The 25,573-nt window shown below is 39.3% G+C and overlaps 1 protein-coding gene across 2 annotated transcripts in view; it reads right to left on the bottom strand.

The window, feature by feature from the left end:
* Window positions 1-24,814, bottom strand: part of LOC123944606 (calcium-activated chloride channel regulator 2-like) — a 53,343-nt gene extending 28,529 nt beyond the window's left edge. For both annotated transcript variants that reach the window (XM_046009875.1, XM_046009866.1), the window contains exons 1-11: window positions 24,210-24,814; window positions 23,185-23,322; window positions 20,432-20,582; window positions 17,825-17,933; window positions 16,597-16,756; window positions 14,348-14,575; window positions 10,304-10,534; window positions 9,242-9,419; window positions 8,117-8,223; window positions 5,589-5,813; window positions 2,586-2,856 (exon numbers count right to left, since the gene is read on the bottom strand). In XM_046009875.1, the coding sequence (XP_045865831.1) occupies window positions 2,586-2,856; window positions 5,589-5,813; window positions 8,117-8,223; window positions 9,242-9,419; window positions 10,304-10,534; window positions 14,348-14,575; window positions 16,597-16,756; window positions 17,825-17,933; window positions 20,432-20,582; window positions 23,185-23,322; window positions 24,210-24,395 (1,984 nt within the window). In that variant the 5' untranslated portion in view covers window positions 24,396-24,814. The remainder of the gene's footprint in view (window positions 1-2,585; window positions 2,857-5,588; window positions 5,814-8,116; window positions 8,224-9,241; window positions 9,420-10,303; window positions 10,535-14,347; window positions 14,576-16,596; window positions 16,757-17,824; window positions 17,934-20,431; window positions 20,583-23,184; window positions 23,323-24,209) is intronic.
* Window positions 24,815-25,573: the final 759 nt, after the last annotated feature.

The raw sequence follows: 25,573 nt of genomic DNA on the forward strand, positions 1-25,573 counted from the left end.
GGCCCAGACTTCAGGATTGCTGTGCAAAGTATAGTTTAGCCCAGGTGCAGAACACATTCACTCTTCAAGTGCAGTTGGCCCCCCCAGGCAAATGGCTTGTCCTATCTTGGAGTCAATTCACACCACATACTCAGCCTTGGCCCCTAGCTCTGTATCACTACTAAAGTGCTCTCAACTCCCCACTGCAGAGGCAGGGCTACTCCTTAACGTGAGAAAAGTAGGAGTATATTGAATTAAAATAAAAAGTGCTGAGCAACTTATTCTCATAATAGGTCTAAAAATTTTTTACCTATTGGAAAGAAATAAAATCTTGGTATTTAGTGGTTTACTGGTTAATTATGTCAACCTATTTTTTAAGAAATGATAAAGGAAAATCTCTCTAAGCCACAGTTACTACATCCACCTCTTTTAATCCCTGATTTGGAAAGAAATAGTAAAGAACACTAGCTTGAAGGTCGTGGGACTTGGTTTTAAGGTCTGGATTCACGACTTAGTAGCTGTGAAATAATCTCTCTGACTCGCAGTTTCTACATCTATAAAGCAGGGACAACTTATCTCAAAAGACTGTTGCATTTTTTATCTCAGAGTGTTCATGAGAAAGCACATTTTAAAGTATAAGGCACTTCATAAGTGTGCATTTTATTATTGTTCATGAATCTGACAGCATATAAATGCTACTTCCATTATAAAAATGAGTTTTTAGCTATGTGTTAAGTATTGGGGGAAAAAAAAACAAACCTAAATTTATACTTTGGTGCCTAGGCAATACTTTCCATTGTTTCTTTCATTAGAGTATAATTTTTTTTTTTTTTTTTTTGAGTGAAAGAGTGTGAGCAGGGGGAGAGACAGAGGGAGAGGGGGAGAGAGAATCTTAAATAGGCTCCATGCCCAATGCAGAGCCCAGCACTGGGCTCGATCTCATCATGCTGAGATCACTACCTGAGCCACAATCAAGAGTCTGACACTTAAATCAACTGAGCCACCAGGCACCCCTAGAATATAAATTTAGACATCAAATAAATGAAATGGTTCCAGGAAATAAATACAAAAAGCTACTGAGCTGATTCAGGTGATCTCTCCTCAGAGAACAGGATCTATTCTCCAGGCCAGCCCGCAGGCTGAAGCAAAGGAAAAGCATTCTGCAAAGTGTATTTTTGGACTATATACAGCAAATAAAAGGTGTGGCCATGGATAAGCAATCAGAGCACGAGTCATTCATTTGGATCCATTCCAACAGGCAAAATGAGAGGACTTCTCTGCTGTTCCTCTGAGGTAGATTTGAGCTAAAATCCTTTGAATGAACTTTTGTCTCACAGACGTCATAGGGGATTGCCATAGCAAGATGCTAACGGCTTGCCAAAACTAAGACTCTTGAAAAATCATTATCTTTCACACATCAGAGTGCAGGAGTATGGTTTATTAGGATATCAAACACTTGTGGCTACCCACATAGATTCTGAGGTCTGTTGTCCTTCTGAGAATTTAATTTAGGTAAAGAACAGAACAGAAAGGATAAAACGACAAAGGAGTTGGTTTTTAAGTCGAAAAGAGTCAGAAAGAACCTAGAAGCTGCTATTTCCTGGCCTGATGCTGTGCTGTCTGTGAGGTGTGATGACGAGGCTCTGAACTCCATGTGCAGAATGAGTGCTTGAAGTAGGGTTTTTTTTTTTCTTTGACTTTGTTTTCCCAGTGGTGGGAAAACCTCCAGCATGATTCCACTAGGCTTGCTGGCCTGATCATCTTGTGAACAAATCACATGTGTAAACACATAAACACACTGGCTCTTCCCTCTTATCGTCCCTGCTGCTTGGCTAAAGAATAGTCTGGGGAGGGGGGGCGCCTGGGTGGCTCAGTGGGCTAAAGCCTCTGCCTTCCGCTCAGGTCGTGATCCCAGGGTCCTGGGATCGAGCCCCACATCGAGCCCTGCATGGGGCTCTCTGCTCAGCAGGGAGCCTGCTTCCTCCTCTCTCTCTGTCTGCTTCTATGCCTACTTGTGATCTCTGTCTGTCAAATGAATAAATAAAATCTTTAAAAAAAATAGTCTGGGGTTATCTCCTGGGTCATACAAGCAGTTTCCAATTTTTCCTTCACTTCTGGGCCTGAGGAGACCACCACTGCATCTTACTTCTTGGGTTTTCATTTGCTATTTTAATTGTCCAATCTTGTTATTTCAGTGAATAATACAGCTGGCACATCTTAGAGGAATATGGGCATGTCCCGAGGACATGAAATCCTATTCTCTGTGACCTCGATGAGCTGCTAGTGTCACTGGCCAAATAAAAACTAAGACCTAGGTGTCAAGCTACTTCCTCCCACCCTTTTGTTCACCCCACAGCCACACCGAGGAACCTGAAGGACACTTCCCAAGTTCACATTCTCTTTCCTTGTGCAGTTGGGACCCATAACTACTCAGTATGTCAGTGACTCTCTTCAGAATTTTAAAATCTCAAATGATTCAATGAGAAAAATCATCGAACGGAAGGACTTTTACAGATAAGTTTAAGATTGATATGGCAGCATTATAACACAACAACAGCTCTTGAGAACGCGAAAAAAGACAAAAACGACATGACATTCCTAGTTACCTGCTCCATTGTCAAAAAGGTCCAGTGCAACAGGGTCTGCAGCCTCTGGCTCAATTATAGCGGTAACAGTAGCATTAAGAATGGGATAAATCCCCTTTCTCACATTTGCATAAATCATCACTGGATGGGGGAAACGGGTGCTATCTCTTTCCACAAAGGCTTCCACAGTAGCAGGGGGCATGGCTGAGCTGGAGGCACGAGAGGTCACTGTCACTTTCAAGGCTTGATGAGAATGGTGGGTATTGTTCAGCGTGTAGGTCCAGAGCCCAGCCTGCAAAACAAAGTCTTTTTGTTTTGTCACATGTGAAGGGAAAAACCAACCCTTAATTTTAGCGCACAAGTCTAAGCTCCTACGGGTTTTAATCTTATTTTGTTGATGCTGTATCTTCTGAAATAACTACAGAAGAATGTCAGGAAAAGTAATATCTGTTAAGGGATAACAATTCACTGTTTACATGGCTTTCACAAAACAACCCACTTTTATTGTTAGGTAACTCTTTAGGGAATTATACCATGAACTTCTTTTTGGGGAAGACATATTTTAATTCACATTTTTAGAAAATAATGATAAGTGTCTGGCTTTAAAGTATTTTGTAAATATTAATTTGAGCCCCTTCACCCAAAAGAAATTTCAATGTTTTTATTCCTTTTCTACAATTGAGAAAATTATAGCAAACTAAGTTGATTATTATGATTTATGTGAATAATTGGATTAAAAAGCAATAGTATCCTTCCTTCCTTTCATGTCCTTCAACCCCCACCCTGAATATCCAGAAATCTCAAGCAACAAAACCCGCATACACTACTGCAGACCAAGAAATGGAACAGAGTTTTTTAATAAGTCAGGATTCTACAATGTCTGTGTTGAGGAATATATAGAAATATTTCTAACTACCATTGTTTTTACCTATCTAGGCTGCCTGGGGGAAACCTGCAAAAGAATATCAGAAAGAAAGAAAAAAAAAGCTTAAACTACAAATCACAGAAATTTGTTCTTTGGGTAAGATTAATATAAATATCCTTTTTTTCCCATTCTTGCTGTTGCTTTTTTTTTTCTTTCTAATTTTTAGAGAGAGAGAGAGAGTGTGAGCATGCACAAGTGGGGGGAGGGGCACATGGTGAGGAGGGAGGAGAGAGAGACTCTCAAGCAGGCTCCACGCTCAGCATGGAGCCCAATGCAGGGTTCTATCTCACAACCATGATCATGACCTGAGCCTAAACCGAGACTTGGTGGCCCAACTGAGTGAGCCACCCACACACCCCACTCTTGCTTCTTATTAAACCCTAGAAGTAACAGGAGGAACACAGTAGAGCTTGAGTGGAAAAAGAAAGCAGCAAATGGTTAAGTTGTGACTCGGTGTGGAAAGTAAAGATGCCACCACATCCTACCCAGCCTTCTTCATTGGGATTCATGTGCTTGGCCATTTTCCTGTGAGGTCATAATTCAAGTATCAAGATCCTCTATTTATTCTTTTTTTTTTTTTGTAATCATAACATCAGTAACAGACACTTAATACAAATCTCCATATCAAAACCTTCTCTTTGGTTGTAATGTGTGCTTTGCTACAGGGCACCTAATGCAGACTAAGAGGTCAGGCAAAGGCAAAAGAATAGGTAAAGTGGGGGCGCCTGGGTGGCTCAGTGGGTTAAGCCGCTGCCTTCGGCTCGGGTCATGATCTCAGAGTCCTGGGATCGAGTCCCATATTGGGATCTCTGCTCAGCAGGGAGCCTGCTTCCCTCTCTCTCTCTCTCTGCCTATTTGTGATCTCTCTCTCGCTGTCAAATAAATAAATAAAATCTTTAAAAAAAAAAAAAAAAAAGAATAGGTAAAGTGTTCTTGGCTTTTATACAAAGAACATGATGTGGAAAGAACATGATGAGTTGAGAGAAAAGTAAGGAGGAGCAGAGCAGAAGGTATTTGGAAGGAGGGTTAAGAAATAAACTTGGGCAAAAGTCAGAACATAAACGGCCTGTTATATAACAGTAACCACATGGATTTTATCCAGAGACCACCAATGAGTTTTGAATAGGAGATAGGTTTGATCAGATTCATGCTTCAGAAGAATCAGTGGGGTAGAGGTGAAGCCCAGACACAGGGAAGCCCCAGCAAAGGCTGCAACAGGGGTCTGGGACCCAAGAGAGCCGATGGTGCTGAGGAAGGACTGCACTCGGGCAGTGTACGAATGGACCTCATTAATTCACCACCCTGCTGAGAACCACTAGTGGTTCTGTTTTGCTTTAGGACTCAAGCTCTTCTTGCCTTTATGGGCATACAGAGCCCTTGCTGACATGGCTCCTGTTTGTGCCTAACCTCATCACTTCCTCTCTTTCTTTCCCCTAAATCTCCACCTTCCATGCTGCTGTGTAGTTCATCCATGTTGACCTACTTGTACTTCTATGAAGAGCTATATTCTCTTTTTTCTGAGCCTTTCTATGTGCTATTTCCTTTGCCGAGAATGTCGTTGAACCTCTGGCCTCTTCATCCTTCATATTTCCATTTTGATGTTTCTACTTCAGGAAGCAGTCACCTTCCCCCGAAGCCTGTGCATCATTCCTGTATGCTGAGTATGCTGTTCTCATTCCCACCAGGGTATTTTACTGTAAAGAACCCAGAACAAGACCCAGCACATAGCAGATTCTCAAAAACATGTATTGCATATATTCATATTATAAATTCTAGGTATAGTTTTTTTTTGCTAAGCATATAGATAACTGTGTGAATTTTGCAAAGAAGAAAGTAAGCAAAACAATTATTTGAACTATGCACATGTTAATTTCCACTGTTGAAGAGAGAAGATTTTGATATCCATTATTTGATGTTTTTAACATACCTTAGTTGTTTCTCTTAAATTTTTAACATTCACAAAATGCGTTTGTATGAATTTAAAGTAAAATTTTGATCAGAATAGGATTTCTTTATACAGTGCACTTAATTACGTGATTCAGCTGAAAGTTATGTACTTAACTACGAGTCATCATTATGAACATGCTCACAGTACCTACCTCAGCAGTTCCTGGAACACAGAGACGAGCAGTCTGCAAAGCTGGGTTGGTAATAAAATTATTTGTGTAGTATTTTCTTCCATTAGGATCAACTAATAAAATCTCGGGGGGGTCACTGGTCTGCCATGTGACTAGAAAGGTAGTATCATTGCCCACACTGTTATCCACAGTCACGGCGTCTTTCAATTGATGGTGAGGTTTAACATTTTCACCTGTACTTTGGAGCTGTTTGAGAAAATACACATATATGTGAAAGTTTCTAGTGTAGGCATAAACTTTTCATCTTTTTCTTTATTTCTGGGCAAACAAATAAGTGAGCAAAAATAAAAATAATTTATTGACATGTACTATATTTAGATAAATTGCTTTTCATAAAAACACCTCGCCAAAGCAAAATATTGTATACTATAGGAGTACAGAAGATATAAAATATTATATTACAGTTAATACAAGTGTCTCTTCATTATTTTTTATGGAGAGATTTCAGCTGTTCTCATACTAATTCTCATCCAAATCAACATTAGCCTCAGATCAGCAATTATAATAACAAGCTTCTAAAAATTTTTTTGTTTGTGAATATGTTGAAGGGTTTAATTTATACATTATCTCTTCAGATACTTTTATGGGCACGGAGCCTAGTGGGAGGCTTAAACTCATGACTCTGAAATCAAGACCTGAGCTGAGATCGAGTCAACTCTCAATGACTGAGCCGCCTGGGCACCCCTACTTTTATATATTTTAATAAAGAATAAAACACAGAGTTTCATGGGGCTTGGGTACGTTAAAATAATTACTTAACCATTCACAATAAGCCACGTGCACACACGCGTGTGTATGCATACAACACATACAGAGTGCAAGCCCATGACAGCACTGTGCAAAATGCTTTACATATATTATCTCACTTAACCCTCATGGAAACCCACTGAGGTGAGTACTGTTGTTATCCACATCCACAGATGAGAAGATCGCAGCTTAGAGAAGTCATGTGTCCAGTTGTCACATGAGCTGGCACTGGGATAGAGCCCAGGCAAGCTGACATCAGAGACCCCACATTTAATCACTGTGTAGTCACAACAGACACAAGTCAGTAAATAACTTGGAAATTTTTTATTTATTAAATAAACACACTGTTTAATGTTCTGTAATATTGCTCAAACTTGAAAGCATGTAAAATTTTTGGTAGATGACAGCAAAAACACTGTGGATTATTTGTTCAAGTCTCTTTTACAAGTGTTTGTGGACTGCTGACTACCAGGACACATTCTGTGCTGGGCCTGAGCTGTTGAAGGGGATTTAGGTATAGTTTCTGCCCAAGGTCTAGTGAGACTAATGACCTACAACTGGGGAGAGGTGGCCAAGTTTGGGAACACGAGACTAGTTTGAGCCATATGAATAATATTTTGTTAAATTTTTTAAAAAAACTTTTTTGAACATTTGTTTTTATTTCACATTATTAAAGAAGAAATTACATGGTAGATTATTTGGAAGAGCCCATTGCATCTAATTTATAATATATGTTCTTATTTATGGTTCACCTTATCTCACTTCTAATGATGGAATTGTGGTTATGTGCCTTACAGTGTACACATAATCTTCATGTTAAATATTTTCTAAGAATAATTTAACTGCCTCTGTTGTTCACATCAAGTCATTAACTTGGCAGGTTCACTTACCATCTGTAAGGAAACAGCAGATAAAATGTTGTCCAAACCCTCAGTTAGGTTCAAAATATCTTTAAAGCACCTAGAAAAACTCTGGCCCTTTGAAAATGGCTTGATTCGAGGAAGCCTTTGTGAGCAAAGTCTAGTAAATTGCAGTAGTCAAAGAGATATTTAAATTTTTTTTAGAATTTAATGAAATAGTTGATACTGTTAATATGAGGGAGGAGCTCCAGAGAAGTTTTTAAAGAAGCCAAAAATGGTTAAAGATTATGACTGATGAAAGTTATTATAGAACTAAAACTGAAGACACGGTTTCTTACTTTTCTTCTTGGCCTTACTTCCACCCCACCTCTACCCTCATTTTGAGCTTCTAGGAAGGAGCACGTTCTGCTTCCAGACCTTAAAAGGCTGAGATAGCAATTGGAGATTACTCCTAGAGTGAAGAAGAACAGACATCAGGTAAAAGTGAATCCGGGCTTTGGTGAGACCAAGAAGCTCATTAAAAGCCTTCTGTCCGGGTGCCTGTGTGGCTCAGTGGGTTGAGCCTCTGCCTTTGGCTCAGGGATTGCAGGGTCAGTGATTTCAGGGTCCTGGGATCAGGGCCCCCGATCAGGCTCTCTGCTCAACAGGGAGCCTGCTTTCCCCTCTCTCTCTGCCTGCCTCTCCCTCTCTGCCTGCTTGTGATCTCTCTCTCTGTCAAATAAATAAATAAAATCTTAAAATAAAGAAAGCCTTCTGTGCAAGAATTATTATGTATTCAGATAAGATTACTGAGGCAGTTTGCACAATTCATCTATTTTTCTTGCTTCCTCCTCCCTGCCCTTCCAGCCCAATCTGTAGGTGTAACACCAAGCAAAACCTGACCTGAAAATGTTGTTGAAAAATGTCTCCGGTTCCAGAGGAAATTCTACTGAAAGCATCAATCATGCTGTTGGAGTTTGAGTTATCTGGAACAAAGAACTTTAAACCTCCTGAAATACATGATTAGGATGTTAACTATTAAAATGTATAAAATAAAACAAAAAATAACATGTTAGGTCTATTTCAACAACCTTTCTGTGGAAGAGGGTTAGTTGTGGGGAAGGAGTTGGGCTTGACTTGCTTTGCATGGTATCCTACGGGCCACTTGGTAAGCAGCAGAGGTGAGTGGTTTTATCTGTTTTTTTTTTTTTTTCACAACTGTAATGTCAAGGTCTAAGCCTCTATCTTGTATAAGATAGATATTTATTAATTAAGGTAATTTCTAGACAGCCTAGGGTAATTGCTATCTATCATTGCTACATATTTACATTTTTGTTTATATTCTAAAAACATTGCTTTCAATAATAATTCAATAAAATCCAGATTTCAGTTTTTAAGTCAGCAATAGTGATTTTTATTAATTATAAGGAATAGAAGATAAAATTATTCCATGCCTCATTTGGAACAAAAAAATATGTATCTTAGAATATGGTATGTGTCCTTATCATGGAAGTTAGTGCATTTAATCTTAAACATATTTTTACCTCTGTGATCATACGTGTTCAGATTGGTTTAACAAAGAAATGATAAAATTGTATTTTCATTGGATCTATATAATTGGCACCTTCTACGGAAAATGTTTAAAAGTCAGGAAAATTTGGGGCACTTTGGTGGCTCAGTTGGTTGGGTATCCAACTCCTGATTTTGGCTCAGGTCATGATCTCAGGGTCTTGAGATAGTCCACTGGAAGTGGAATCTGCTTGGGATTCTCTCTTCTCTCTCTTCCTCTCCTTCTACACGTTCCCCACCCCCTTCTCTCTCTCCCTCTCTTAAAAAAAAAAAAAGTCTGCAAAATTTTGGCAGATTTTAACAATGATCTCTGTGTTGTTTTCCTTAAGATAACTGTTTCTATTTTTTTTCACTTAGGCCACACATTTTATTGACATAATCTGAGCTTCATGATTGTGCTTTAAATATTCAAGTTAGAAGGAAGTGCTCTAAACTATAAGTTTGTAGAAATATCTTTACCTGTACGATGTGATAATTCCTCTAGATTTTCAACCACAGATGAACCCAGGGCAATGGAGTGAACGGTTGAACCACTGCTGAGCACGGTGAGTAAGCAGTTGCCAATATGCTCATCATCTCCACTAGTCACTAATATCATCACAGAGCCATAGGCTTTTCCATTCAGTTTTTCAACCACCTGAACACAGAGTATCAGTCATTTGGAAGGAAATACAATTCAAATCGTCTTATTGAACAGAAGAATTAACTCATTCCAGATTCCCCACCTGTGAGGCATATGCCTCTTTGAGGTCTTCTGTGGCTTGCTGCTCTCCATGCCCATCCCCATTCTGTCCTCAACTCACTCCATTCCAGGACACAGGATTTGTCACCCTACATGCCATTACTGGTTTGCTTGTAGAGAGGGACTCTTCCTGCTCGAATCATCACAGCATGCCCCTGGTTTAGAATAGGGTCCATGATAGAGGATATGGGGGCACATTCTTATGTGTTATCACTGCCTCTGATGTCCAGTGAATGACTACTAAGAGGACTTAGAGCAGTGGTTCTCAACCTTGGCTATGCATTAGAATTCGATAGGTCTAGAATGACTACACACAGAAGACAGACAAGCTGATTTTGACTGGAAAACCCGAGTAAAAATGGCTACAGTTGGGACAGTCCCAGAATGGATAGGGACAGTGTTAGAAATTGTCCAGATGATGTTGAAGTCCCCCAGTCTTGACCATTGTATTTATTATTTATTTACTCATTCCTTCAATAAGCATTTATTGAACAACTGTTACGTGACAGGTACTCTGCTAGAAGTACCTAGCTTAATGCTAACTTAGGGCTTAATGCTAAATAAGATATGGTTCCTGACCTTAAAATAATCCGTCACTACTCTCTTACAGTTAAGGCTGTTATGTTATGACCACACTGTAACAGATAACCCCAGACCACACTGTAACAGATAACCCCAAATCAGAATCTGTTATCAGAACAGATACCCCCAAAACAGATAACCACAAAATGAAGGAAAGAAAGTGATGGTGATTTGAGGCATGGAGTGCTCTACTGTACCTCAAATCCCTTCTTCAGCCCTGAGCAAATGCTGGTTTCTGCTTCTGCTGACACAGTCATAGGCAGATGTGAAACCAACAGCTTTCGGTCATCATCGCTGTTAATTTGGTGTAGATGGGCTCTGATCTCCCCTTTGCTGTTGAAACTGACAATGCCCACAAAGGTAAGGATTTCAGCAATATGCATCAAGTAGAATTCTGCTGCTTGTTGCAGTTGAAGGAGTCTGTCAGCCTATGTCCCAAAAAGAAAAAAAAAAGAAAGAAAAATAGTAACATTTGGTTGTAGATGAAATTATGACTAAACAACTCCATCAGCAAATATTTATGTGAATCATTTAGCAATGTCAGATTGTAATTTTTTGAGCTGTAAAGTGTGATGCAATGCTGAAATCTTGTTTGATTAATTGCAAAAAATAAATGCTTTTCAAGGAGGGGGTGTGGTTTAGAACGCTGCCCCTAATAAGCTGTTTATATTTGCCACTATCTAAGAACACATCATCCCACTCTTTCTCTCCAACTCAGAATTCAAGACCTATGAAACCAGTTAAAACCATATTTGTAATTGCTTCTTTTAAAATCCAGTCTGAGTAACAGGAAACACCACAAAGAGACCTGATAGTAGAGAGAAGTAGCAGTTAGGATATGTGTGTTGGAACTATGCTCTGTTACTATGGTCATCTTAGGCTGGGCACTTCATCTGTAAAGTGGGCATAATAATATTTTTCTTATTTATGAAAATAGAATTGCTATGAGGATCAACTGAGATACATATATGGCAGTACAGTAATACTTCGAAGTGTTAACCAGTTACAGAGTAGTATTAACGACCAGGTTTGGGCAGGTGATAATCCTGATGTTCAGCAGGGTCACTTGTTCTGAAGGCTGTGAGAGCAGCAAGCTGAGCTGCAGTGACCACCAACTCAGGGATCACTGTAGTCTCTGTCTCCAACCCAGACATCTCCCTTAGTATCTGGATCTACATTTCACATTGCTTAGGAAACATCACCAATTTAACATCCCACAGGTGTCTCAAACTTGACACACTTTGAATTCATTGCCTCCCTTCCCAAATGCTGTTTCTCTTACAGTATTGGGAAAGAAGTTGGTAGAGTGGATGAAGCAAGAACTTTGACTCCCGCCTTCAACTTTTGCTAATTATGTGACCATAGAGAAATCGCTCATCTTTTGTAGCTTCAGTTTTCTCATCTGCAAAACGGATTTATAGTCAGCACTCAGTAAATAGCACCTATTTGCTGAGCATGTCATCAAGTCATCATTCTTTTTTATAATTAATTCACCCTTATTAATAGGATTTCCACTCACAACTAGTTAAGTTAAAAGCCTGGAGCTGCCTTTTATTACCCCTCTGTTATCAGCCCCCATATTCTCAAACAAGTCCTATCAGCTCACTGTCTTAAATTTCTCTCAAGTTCATATTATCCCTCCAACTTATCTGCCATTTCCTTAGACACATCCAATGTTAGTTATAACCACACTAGCAGATGAACTTCCCCCAAACACATTTTTCTAATTTTGCCTGTTAGCCACTGCACAAATTCATCCCTTCCCTGGCCTTCCTCACATTTTCTCCTTCACATTATCTAACCTAGCAAGTACCTCCTCATTCTTCAAGATTAACTCCAAGTTCATCCTCTCAATGAAGTCTTTCTCAGTCACTTTCTTCTGTGGCGCTAGATACTGTGTCATCAGTGTTCCCACAGCAACTCACACCTCTTTGGAGTCTTGTCACATTGTATTATATTTATTCACATGTGCACGTTGTGGATCCATCATGAGATTGTGAGCATTTTTTAAAGACTTATTTATTTGAGAGAGAGAGTGGGGTGGGGGCAGAGGGAAAGAATCTCAAGCAGACTCCCTGATGAGCATGGAGCCTGTTGTGGGGCTCCATCTGATGACCCCAAGATCATGACCTGAGCCGAAATCAACAGTCAGACGCTTAACCAGATGAGCCACCCAGGTGCCCCAGACTGTGAGCATTTTGAAGCAGAGACTATGTTCTGTCATCTTTGCATCCCCCAAGCCAGAACAGTACAGGCACCTAATGAATGAATGGCCATGATGGTTCAAGGAAAATATTGGCAGGAAAAGGGAAGGAATCTTGTTTTGCTATGAGTGTTACTTTAGGCTTATTTCTCTTCTGCTTCCATTATGTCTTCTCTCAAATAAAATGATCACTTTCACTGCACTTACTGTTCCTCAATAGAGGCAGCTAGCCAATATAAATTACCCTGAGACCATATTTTAGAAGATCATATCCTAGTCAACTGCAGGCAAGCAAGATTACAAAATTATCCAGATGCTGAATGTATTATTGGAGCTCCTAATATTTCAGAAACAAGCCAAGAAAGGCAAATTTTCTGGGACTGTTGATCTAGAGAATACAAGAGGATAAACTCTTCCTTGGGATAAGTACTATAATAAAATAATAACTACCATTTCTGAACCAAAACCTTCATATTCATTTTCTCATTTATTCCCCCTCAACAGCTTTATGAAGTAGATGGTGGTATGCTGGAAAATGTATTTTAAAAAACTGGATTTCTGGCAAAAGAAAGAGAGAAGAGAGAGACTTTGTTGACAATTTCTGTGGGGCAAATATTCCCACCATGGCTGATTTCAAGCTGTCACTGTGACATCACTGAAGTCAGAGTTGGGGAAGAGATGTGTAGTAGTAGGCCATACATATACAACAGACCAGAAATAATCTTAAGAGCATAGATCAGAGATCACCAGACATTTTCAGAAAAGGGCCAGAAAGTTAAACGTTTAAGGCTTGGTGGGCCATATGGTCTCTGTTGCAACTACTCAACTCTGCATTGAAGTGGCCAGAGATAAGATGAAAATAAATGAGTGTTGCTGTGTTCCAATACAGTTTTATTGGTGGACACTGAAATTTGAAATTCATGTAATTTTTTCACATATCATGAAATATTATTATTCTCTTGATTTTTTTTTCTAAGCCACTTAAAGGGTAAATCCATTTTTAGCCTACGGGCTATCCAAAAACAGGCGGTGGGCCAAATTTGGCCCATGAACTGTTATTTACTGACTCTGGTCATAGATAACAGTAGAAAATCGTAGGAAAATAATCAGGAAGTAATGAGTTTTAAGCATGTATTATGTTTTTTAAAAAATATACTTTACTTAATTCTAAATCTACAGAGTTTAATTTTTTTTTAAAGGTTTTACTTATTTATTTGACACAGAGAGATCACAAGTAAGCAGAGAGGCAGGCAGAGAGAGAGGAGGAAGCAGGCTCCCTGCTGAGCAGAAAGCCCGAGACACGGGGCTAGATCCCACGACCTGAGCCATGGGCAGAGGCTTTAACCAACTGAGCCACCCAGGTGCCCCCAGAGTTTAATTTTTAATAATGGCTATATTTAGCTACTGGCTTGCAAATTTCCTAAAATTTAACAGTTGACTCCAGTGAACTAGTATAAGCTGATTCTGTCACAACACTAAAAGTGGGTATTATACTCCCTATTTTACAGATGAGAGAACAGTTCAGGAAGATTATTTTGCTCCTGATTATAGACAGCAAGTGAAGAAGCCAGGAGAGACTAAAATTTTAACCATTATCTGAGAGTGCTGGGTTTTCAGGAGTGGGTTTCTGGAAGGCTGTGAGCTTCCTGCATGACTGAGGTATGGTTTTCTATTCATGGTGACATGGAAAATACACACACAGTGGATATTCAAACTCTTTGCAAACTCACCATCTCTTACCTCAGCAAGGGTTGTGTACCAGTGAGCGAAATATGGCCAGACAAGAGATTCTCTTACATGTCAGAGTTTTGGAAAAGGGTCTTAGTTGGAAAAAAGTTGCAATTAGTAGCAAAAAAGCTCAATTTCTGACCTACATTCTAAATTTGTTCCTCCTGTCCCCAAGAAAAGATGAAATACATGATGATTCCATACCTTTGGCCTCTCCTCCTCTGCCCTTAACCTCTGAAAATGAAAAGAATTAAAGACTTAAAAAAAAAAAAAAAAGAATGGCTTGCAGTCATTTGGTTCAAATTATTACCTCTGCCATCTTACTGGACACATCTAGGACTAGACACACCACTTTGTCACCAGCCTGAGCAAGGGAGAACACGGGAGGAGGCGGAAGCTCAGTCCCATTCATGGGAAAGCTATGGTTAAAGTCAGCAGAGTCTGTGATTACATCCCACACACTTCTAAGGCTGCACATTTGGTTCTGTAGGTTTGGAGCTTCTTGGTTGTGGGTACGTGAGTTACAGAATTCAACCACCTAGAAAAAGAATAAAGCCTATCAGAGAATAAAGGCACTCCTCTCATATTAGACATAATTTTCCTTCTCAAGCAACTGAAGTTAAACAGGCACGGTAAGCTGAAACATGAGATATCAGCAGTGCTATAGCAGTCCTTTATTACTTCAAGAATGACAGTGAGTTTACAAATATACCTTCACACCCTTTGCTTGAAACATTGGCACCCTTGTGGTACTTGGGATCAATCTAAATTCTAGTCTGTTTGCACTTGGAAAACAGAGAGCAGACCGTGTATATATATCTTAGTCTTAAGAAAACAAAACAATCTTCCACCTCTGTTAGTATGATAGTGTGTTAAAGAAAACACTCTACAAGATGTTATCTGGGTCAGCCTATTCCTTGGAACCATAGTTAATGGCCCACCTGTGCCTTTATTTATTGATCAGTCAACATAAATCGATCTAGTTCAAATATTGATCTCTGTAAGAATAGGATAAGGGGAAAAAACCCAACTTAAACCTACTTCCTGATCTCCCCATTTGGAAATAGAGATATAATTCAATTAATAATACCAAACATATGCCACCTTTTTAAAAGTTTGGTTTGCATTGCAAAGTAATAAGTTACTGCCTATTCTCAGTGGCTGTATTCCTGCGGAGTAGGTACTTCCTGCTAGCAGAGCCATGGGAGCTTAGAGCTAGAACAAACCTTGCCAGTCCCATCTCTAACGTGATAGAAAGGGAAGCTAAAGCTCCAGAAGTGTGATACTTGCTCAAGGACATGGTTTTCTCAGTAGCATGGGGAGATGAGAATATAACCCATTTTCGGGCTTTGTTATTTGTTTGTTTTTGACTCTTTTCTCTCTTTTGTGACTATGGTTAGAGGACTGTGAAATTTTTTTGACAGGATATTAATGATCAGGTCTTTCAAAGGATCGTGCACAGTGTGGATGAAATACGTGGAATTAAGTTGGCTTCCAATATTAAAGCTAGAAATTAAAAACATAATGGATCAGACAAATATGAAAAATCACTTTAAAATGACAGAATGACTCATAGCCTTGACTAAACCAGACTGAAGAAAAAAAGGTATTTAAAGAAAAGAATGCATCGATCTAAGGGACTTTGGTCAGCCATGGAAACAGAAAACTTCAGAGGCATGTGTTCATGTGCTCCCAACACCGTGGAGGGGAGATGATGCACAGACATGAGTTTTAGGTCTTTGTGAGAACGGATGGATAGATCAGGTCATGAAGACTGATGCCAGTAAGCCTCTGTATCACCAGTCTTCCTCCTTTCTGATTCCATTCCCTCCAAGCAGGCTTCTGGTGAGAATTTGGCTTTTTCATGGTGCTTCCTTCAGAGAAAAAATGAACTGGCTAGAGAATGCACGTGTTGGATCCCCATGACAGAGTAAGATTTTTAGATAATAATGTAAAAAGTGGTGTTCTAGATCCATACACTAGTCTCTTGCTAATGCAGAATACTGACAAGGCTGAGTTTCTGAACCTGCAAAGCTAAGGGTTAGTTGATTTCTCTTGGTAACACCTGGTTTTCCTTTTTAATTTCTGTACGATGCAAAACAAGGGAAAGAGAATTAGGAAACACAATTAAAATAAAAGTGGTTTGCTACTTGTTCTTCTTTTTTCTTTTTGGTGGAGATGCTGGGAAATGGTTTGCTACTTCAAATGGAGAAATATAATCATGTATTACATCACTCTTAGTAACTCAATATATTTTTCCTCAGTACTACCAGATAAGCAATTTATTTTGAAGTCTCCGGAGCTGTCTTGTTAAATCACCTTCCCTAGAAAGCAAATAACCATTTTTCTAAAGGAATTTTTTTTTGGGGGGGGGTGATCATCTTTTGAGGCTTTCTTTGTTTTATCTGTGAAATAAAAACTAGATGAACTCTAAGTTCCCCAAGCTCTAAAATTCAGTGAATCTTAATTGCCTTTTTGTTTAAATACTTCACATGTATCAGTCCATCTAGGGAAGAGATGGCATGTTGTAGGAGTTTGTCATTCCAAGGCCATACTTACAGAAGATAAACTTTGCATGAACATTATTGATGCAGTTGAATTTTGGGTGCTGTTGTATATGAACATACATCCTTCTTTGAAAAGTTTACTAATAATACAGTTTTCTTGGGGGCAAGGGCCTTTTTCACATACAAAAATGCCTGCGATGTCAGAGGAGCACCTAAAAATAGAAAGAGAAGTTGGGTCTATTTCAGAAATACTTCTGTTTCTTCTTCATTGGCTCATATAATAATTTGTTCCAAGGCTTGTAGCTTGCTAGATACACATTAAAACATTTTAAAAACTACTCTGTTAAGAAAGTTCATTAATTTAGATATGCACTCCATTGTATTTTAAAGCATTTGATCTGTATGAGGAATTCTCTATTGCCAAGGGTTTTACCAGCTAAACAGGGTCAAAGGAAAAGATGCCAGGAAATCAGCAGGAACTTTTGGAGTCCCCAGGAGGAGCATGAGTGACAGTATCCTGAGTCACAGCTTCTTTGAGCTCATTGCCATTGGATATCAGAGCAGAAGAGGATGAACATATAATGATGATATTTAAAGGGTTTCTTTCCTAAATAAGCAAACTCAAATCCTACTAATGGGAATGAAGGACTATACAACCTTTAGAAGAGAAGTATCTTCCAATTGATGATCAACTGATAATTGTTCAGTATCTACCAAAATTATAGCTGTGGGTACATTTTGACCCAGTAATTCTTGGAAGTTATTCAATAGATATATAGATCTGCCTGCATACATGAAAAATAACATATAGCATTATGACCTGCAGTGTTATTGGTAATAAAAAAACTGGTAACTCCCCACTTGTCCAACAATAGGAGACTGGTTGAAAATGAGTGAGATGGTACATCCACACAGTGGGACACTAAGCAATTATTTTTAAGAAAAAAAGAATGAAAAAAGTATACACACTTATTTGGATTTGCCTGAAGAAATACTTAAAAAATAAACAAGAAACTAATAAAAATGGTTACCTAGAGGGCATGAGAGGAACAGGGTAAAGACAAACGTGGGAAAAAATATCTTAGAGTATAACTTTTTATATTCTTCTCATATTTGAACCACAAATATTTACCAACTTTTTAAAAAATGGAATAAAATTTAAAAGTTTAAAAATGAAAGGATCTCTTCCTTGTCAGTTAGGTTTTAGCTACCATTATCAACTTCATTTTAGAGTAAAAAAAAATAAACAATGAATTTTAAACACGAGGAAATGTACCAACCTTGTTACTTTAATTTGATTTTGCCCATTTATGTAGAAAGGTTTCTCATCATTGTATTCATCGAACACACCCCAACGGAGATGGGCCCATTCATGGACAAATACTCTACCTGTGGAAGAGAGAGCTTTGGTTTTGTGTTCCTGAAATCTCAGCAGTGGGCTTTGCTGACTAGTGAAGATGTAACATCACTTGACTATATATATACTCACTACAAAGGCTTGAAGTGTAATTCTCTCCGACTTTTCGCTTCCTCACCTTCCATTCCCATCTCCTGCTTTACCCTCTACCCTACTAAATGAGGCACTCTGAAAATATATTTAGTCCTGTAAATGTAAATATCTGAAACTAGTGATGAGCCCCACATTGTCTCATTTCCCCAGTGAAGCTGCCTAACACATTTCTGTTTAGCTTCTTACAGGCCTACCATTTTAGGACTGTGGGAAAAGAAAGAAGCTTATCTAAGTCAGTGGACTGAATGCTTATTACCCCTCTCCGCCGCCCAAATTCCTGTGTTGAAATCCTGATGCCTCACGTGATAGTATTAGGAAATGGGGCCTTTGAGAAGAGATTAGGTCACAGAGGTCGAGCCCTCATGAATGCGATTAGTGTCCTTATAAAAGAGACCTCCCGGAGCTCCCTCCTCTTCCTATCAAGTAAGGATGCAGAGAGGAGATGGTTGTCCATGTACCAGGAAGTGGGTACTAGACCCCAAATCTGCCAGTACCTCAATCTTGGACTTCCCAGCCTCCAGAACTGTGCGAAATAAGTTTCTGTGGTATATAAGGCACTCAATCTGCAGTATTGTTATAGCAGCCCAAACAGACAGAGATACCAAACAAGCAAATAAAGTTTTCCTCTTCTTTAGTCTGTGTCATCCAAGCACACCTACTTTTTCCTTGTAAGTAATCCTCCTCTCTAGAGCAGTGACTGAAACCCTGGGGCCAGAGAAGGATGAAGGAGTAAAAAAGATCATAGGCCTCCACTCCAGCCTGGACAGTCAGTTCTCTTTTATTTTATCTCTGATTCTCATGATTGTATTTGTCTCCAACTCTTGGCTCACGGAAACGCCCATCCTCAGCATCAAATCCTTTATATCTTTATCTCTACTTCTCTAAATCTTGGATTTCCTTCAGTGTTCCAATCAAAACTACTCCCCAGGAGAAGCTTTTTGGACTAATTCTTTGCCAGAAGTGCATTTTTCCTTTTTTCTGAATTCTTTTAAGTTCTGGGAACCAGGAAGTGTTTGCAGAGGGACTGAGGCTGCAGGTGTTGCCCAAGTTTGGGGACAAAGGAAGGGAGGGAGCTAAGCGGAAGGAATTAAGGCAAAGTTTGTGCCTACTCAGGGAATTTGTAAGTGCTGGTGAAGAGATTATCAGCACCTCATAGTTCCGGGGGAAAAGATTTTTTTTTAAAGTGTGCTTTATACAGAGTGTTGCCCCAGTTCCTGCCAGTCATACAGAGGATAACAACATCTATTTAGATTTAAATGGAGTTAAGTGAAAACATCATTTGAAAGGCATTACTTCTGTTAAAATCAGAAACAAAAAATTAAGCCTGGGATAGTTAGCCCTGGACCTGTTGATCTGTTCTCTGGACAGTTTTCCCCTCAGATTTCATCCACTAAACACCAGTCCCTAAATCTACAACCCTGCGTTCTCTTCAAAACTCCAGCCATCCAAATCCACCACGAGCTGGATCTTTCTGCCAGGACAATCTGCTGCTCCCCTCAATCAACTTGCCTTTCACTCTGTAGCAGTCAGACCTCTATTTCTCTTTTTTCCCCTCTGGAATATCTCCCATCACTTAGAGTTGTTAGGATTAAATAAAACAACATTTGAAAAACAAATAGCACAGCACCCGGCACATAGAAAGTTCTTGTTGTTCTTAATACTCTTTCCTATCGTCACCTCACTGCTCCTATTCTTATTCAAGTCTATGTTTCCTGCCTGGACTTCCAATTATTCTCATGATATTCACTTTCCCTCTCATTATTTGAGGGAGCCAGATTATCATTATTATACAGCCAGATTCGTCTTCTGAAAACACTTTTATGTTGATTTCACTCCTGTGCTCATAAACCTTCAGTAGTGAAGGGCTAACTTGGGCTGTCGAGACTCCCCATTCCCTATCCCCTATCCCCCATGCATTTCAGCTGTTTCTTCCACTACTTCACTACTCACAGTCACTCTGCACCATTAGAGTGGCTACTGCTCCTGTCCCTCAAACATGCTCTGGATTCTTCTGCTGCCACTGTTTATTCATACTCTTTGCCCCGTTCTCTCTCGTGTTTCCATTTACCAACATGACATTAACCTTGGAGCGTCTCTCCTTTGTGGGGCCCTTTCTGAGCACCCTTAGTGCAAAAGGTTCTCTCCTTCTGCTGAATTCTTATAGCACTCCTCGTCTGGGCCACTATACTGGTGTCCAACTTTTTTCTGGCTCACTTTGTTTCTTATCTTTTCATGGACATGTATCCTGTCTCTCTCTCCCCATCCAGATGGTAAGTCCTGAGCAAGTTTCAGGTTCTTTGAGTTGCTTTTCAGCACCAAGCACAGAATATTGTAAATAGTATTGTCCTATGTCTGCTTCTGGATTGATCACACTTACCTCGTGGTCCATAGCCAGCTATTAAGTCATCATTTAGGAGAAAGTTAGATGTGAAATGGATGTATTTTCCCTCTTCTCCACAACCTCTGTATTGTAGTGTGTATGGGTCATCTCCATGTGCCCCATACCCGTCAGTTACTATGACATTTGCCTAAATGAAAAGAAATGCTTTATAATACTCCATATCCCAACTGTGGTGTTGGTGACATAGACATATACATTTGTTAAAACACTTTAAACTGTACTCTTGTGATCTTTGCATTTTACTGTATTAATTGTATTCCAATTTGATAACATATTTTTAAAAGGTATGTCTTATAAGTGGGGTTAAAATGCATGCACAACTAAATATCGGTAAAATTATTTGGCACTTTCAAAAATATATATATTTTAAAAGCTTGGTAACTTTTCATGGAGTTTGATTATTTCCATTTGACCTTCCCATCTTCCAGATTAGGATTTTCTCAAAAGTCCACACTGTGAAATTCTGACATTATAAAACCCTATAAAATATAATAAAAATACTTGAGTAAATGTTAAGGGCAATGAATGTCATTCAGACTGTTCTGTAAAGTGTTACAGCCTGTTGTGATCAGCTTTCTGTAGGTTACTTCACCAGTATGGGACAATAAATTGTATTTGTTTTAAGCCGTATCCTTTCATTCCCATTATCAATTAGATCAGCAGTACAATCATTGGAATGAAGTTATATTTCATCTTGTACCCTGACCATTTCAATTATTATTACCAAAACTAAAGAAAATACCTATTCAAATAACCATCTAGAGAATACAATTTTATATACAACATTGTTTCTTTTATTTCTAGGAAGAAACAAACATGTTGTTTCAAGACTTACCATTAGAAGTTATGTCCTTAACTTTTTTTTAAACAGAGATGATTTTAGAATTATAGACCTAATATGATCCTATAAAGACATCACACGATCACTATCTGTACCATATGTGTATTGTTTTATGTGTGTGTACGTGCACACCCCAGAGTAGAGGAAGGAAATGTTCTCATATTTATTTTCCATTATTTCTGCAGTGTTTGATTTGTTTTTGCAATGAGCATGAATTACTTTTATAATAATTAACATTTAGGTTTCGAAAGATAAGAATTCAAGTCTGGGGCTTTGCAAAGCAACACCTACAAAAGGGCTACAAATGGCATGCCCTTGGATAGTTTTCACACGGACAAAACTTCATTTCTCTGTCTGGAAATTTGTCCTGAAGCTAAAAGCAAGGAGAGCTTTGCTGGGGATGGAGTACTCAGAGGCTCTTTGGGGCTTCATTCTGTTATAGACCATAGTAATACAGCTCTTACCCACTTTTTCTACCTCTCCTTCCCCTCTCCTGCTTCCTACCTGCATTTGACTGTGGATTCACAGGGACAGGAGCCACCTTGCTTGTCCTTGGGTTCTCTACAGTGCCTAGCATGGCCCCTGTAGATAATGATAGTTCACTGTTTGCTTAATTAACATCTGAGGCTAAAGAAATCACTATCCAACAGGTATAAAAATATCACTCAATGACTATTCTTTCTTTTAATCTTTCAGTTCAGTAATATTCTCATTTTTATTTTAATTATTCATTTCTCAGCCCTCCATTAGGATCAGGAGTATGACCTGGTTTTGAGGCTAGTTGTCTCCAATACATCTTTGTTTCATGGACGGTCAAATTGATTAATACTATCTACATAGATAACTAGAGACGGCATAGCTTGGTGCAAAGGACCATGGGTTTGGGAAGGAAATATGCATAGATCAAAATTGTGGCTCTGTAATTTACTAACTGTTTGGGACAAAATCCTTACTTTATTTGAGCTTCTGTTTCCTAACTTATGGTAATAATTTGTGATAGCCACTAATTTTAAGGTGCATAAGAACTAAACAATATATGGAGACCACCTGGTGTTAAGTGGAAGCTTAAACACTGGCTCTCTCTATGGGTGCCAAGGTGGCTCAGTCCACTAAACATCTGACTTGGCTCAGGTCATGATCTCAGGGTCTGAGACTGAGTCCCCGCGTGGAGATTCCAGTCTGCTCCTGCCCCTTCTGCTAGCTTCCCGGTTTCTTGTTCACAGTAACGTCAAACAGTCGTGTGCCAAATGTATTTGACATTTGTTTATAGCATACAGACATAATCATGGATGCTTAACTATGACCTGCAGCTTATGAGAGTCCTTTGAAGGTTAAGTTCTTTTTGATTGGAAAAGAAAAAGCAGCCACTCCTCCTCTTCCCCCTTTCTGCCTTCCTTCTTATCACCATACTCCTCAAAAACCGTGTCCTGGACATGGGCTCCTGTGAAATTCTTCTAATTTACACTCTGGCGGGAGAAGTCAGTCATATTTTATAGCTTACATTTCTGTCTGGACATGCATGTCTACTGCCCCTGACAGGATGGGAGAAGGTAGTCATAATTGGAATTGTTCCCTGCACAGTTCATATGCAGTAGGATAAAACCAGCTTTTGGTTGTTAAGGAAACATTTCAGAAAGGACTTACAAAGGAAAGAGGCCTTCTGAGAGGCTACTTAGACAATGACATTTCACTTATTTTTTGTTCCATTATTTGTACTCATTTATTATATTTCCATGTATCTTGTGATAACAATCTTCCCAATATTAGTTGTGTGTTAATATCAATGACTTGTTTTTGCTTAAGTTCTCACAGTTAAAGTTTAAACAGAGCATATCTTGGTTGTTTTTTTCTGGAGTTAAGCTCATTTAAGAAAACCCTGAATTCTTACCTTTTCATATAATTCTTGTTTTACTTTGCTGTAATTATTAGCTTTCCATGTGGCAGGTATTAAAATCTTTACATTTCTGAAAAACACTCTTCTCTTGGTAGCATTGAATAGGTAAAAAGAAGCTTCAGTTATCATTTCCTATAATCAAATGGAAGAAAAGCTTATCTTGGCACTTTTATATCTTTCATGTTTTGGTTTTCTGATTATACTTGAGTAAGTAGCAGTAAAGAATAATGAAAATATTTTAAAGCAGCCCATTTACTTTAGAGATGGCCTTAGACTATGGGAAAACTTGGGAGTAAAACAAACCTCAAATGGTTAACAGGAAGAGATTTTAGGACACTAACAGTGAGTCTGGATTTGCCTATGTAATTTTTCCCAGTTTTGTGAAAGACTTTTAAGCTTTTACCGAAGAAATCCCTTTCATATCACTCCTGTGGACATGTTCAAGACCACACCTTATGATGACACTGATTTCTCTAAGGCAATACCAATGGGAGGATCTTAAGTAAGGGAGCTATGACCCTCTTCCACCATAATGAGGGGAAAATAGTCAATTACTTTATAGAACATTCAGGTGAAAAGAATTTTGCTCTTCCGCACTCCACCCAGACTCTCTTTCTGTCTGAGAATTCTCAGCCTCAGGATGGAATTCAACAACTTGATTTTAATAAGCACAATTGTGCTTATTCATCAGTCAAACATCCGGTCTTTGTTACCACAATAGGTTATTTTTTTTTAAGTTGCTATCCCAAAAACAGTCATGTTAGGAAAACAAAAAAAGCTAAAAGTGGTAGTAACCGGCAAGAACAAATCAAGGAGGGCTAGCTCAACACTCTGAGCCAAGACTACGAATAATTAAGTGAACAAACTGGCTGGGCCATAATTATAATTTTTGGTGCTTAAAAGAAATGCTGATCTCTTTACTATCCAAACACAGACCAGGTAAGGTTGTTAGCTCTTTAAAGAAGGCTACAATCCTGTTCTAATGGGATAATGGTATTGATTTCACACCCGTCACTTACCTTAATGTTTGGGATGAGGTTCTGATCTTCCGATACCTGAGGATTGATTGCAACGAGTAATCCATCATACCCATTGTCTTGAAGCTGCACTCCGGCTCCCAGGAATAGGAGTTCTGGAATTAGGGCCACCAGGAGAGTCACAAACTTCAGGCTGCCAAGGGGACCCATGTTGTCCATATGGGTCATGTTGTAGAGAAGCCTCCAGTTCACTCACACTTGTCCTACTGGGTACATTGCACCAGTTTGTTCATGGGGGAGCTGATACTTTCTTCCTGAACTTGGAAGGTCTTAGACCTTGTGGTGAAGGAGGTGCCTTTTTTTTTTGCAAAACCTGGGTGGATCTCTCTGAGACCTGCCTCTACATGTCCTTTTCCTCTAGGCAACACCGCACTTGCCTGTTCTGTGGCTGAGCTTCCTTTTGAATCACGGTTGAGCAAGAAATTACTCCTTATTCAGTATATCTTTTCAGAAGGAGGAGGGAAATAAGACAAAAGGAGCTTGAAAGAGGGAGGCCTGGCTGGCTGGGCTGAAAAATCAGAGAATCTGGATTGTTCACTCCACTTTCAGCGGAAAGACAGAAATCTGTTGTGACTCTTCTCTCCTCATCCTTGACAACATCCTCCATCAGTCAGCTGCACTCTGACTTCTACTGCTTTTCTACTTCACCCACATCATTTTTTGTTTGTTGTAAGATTCCCTTGTCTGCTTTTTCGGAATATTTGGAAATCTATCCTGCAGCCCTGTCCCTGGGGCCCTTGGGTCAGGTCATCTGGGCAAACTCTCAGCTGATGGCGGAGGGGAAGGTATCACATGTCCCCCAGGAAGGGCCAAGTGCCAGGAACTTAGATGCCTGGGCAGACCACAGATGCCTTTCCCTCTGCTCTCACTGTCTCTTCTTGTTAGACCAGAGGAAAGAATAAATTTCTATTTCAGCACCTCTCTCCTGAGGGCAAGGCTGTGCCTCAGTCTACCTTCCATTTTCCAAGGACCTATCACAGGGTCTGGTACACAGTAGGCCTCACAAATATTTTAGGAGCTATAATACTACCTGATAACTACCTAATGCTTTAGAGTTTACAAAGGACCCCATTTAAATGTCAGTTCTATGATGCGGGCATAACTCTTCTCTTTTTCAATGAAGCCACTGAGTCTCAGGAAGACTGAAAATGAGCCAACGGTGAAAGGAACTATTGCGTGATGATTATTATCATGCTTATTTTATGGGTGACAAAACTAAGGCTCAGAAAATCTAAGTAACTTCTTCAGGCTTGTGCGAGCATCATCATAATGCTAGAATGAGACCCATAGGTTCCCATTTCCATTGTTTTTCACGATTTCACATTGTCTTGTTTTCCCAGGGAACT

Source organism: Meles meles, chromosome 1, assembly GCF_922984935.1.
Source record: "Meles meles chromosome 1, mMelMel3.1 paternal haplotype, whole genome shotgun sequence".
Taxonomy (NCBI): Eukaryota; Metazoa; Chordata; class Mammalia; order Carnivora; family Mustelidae; genus Meles; species Meles meles.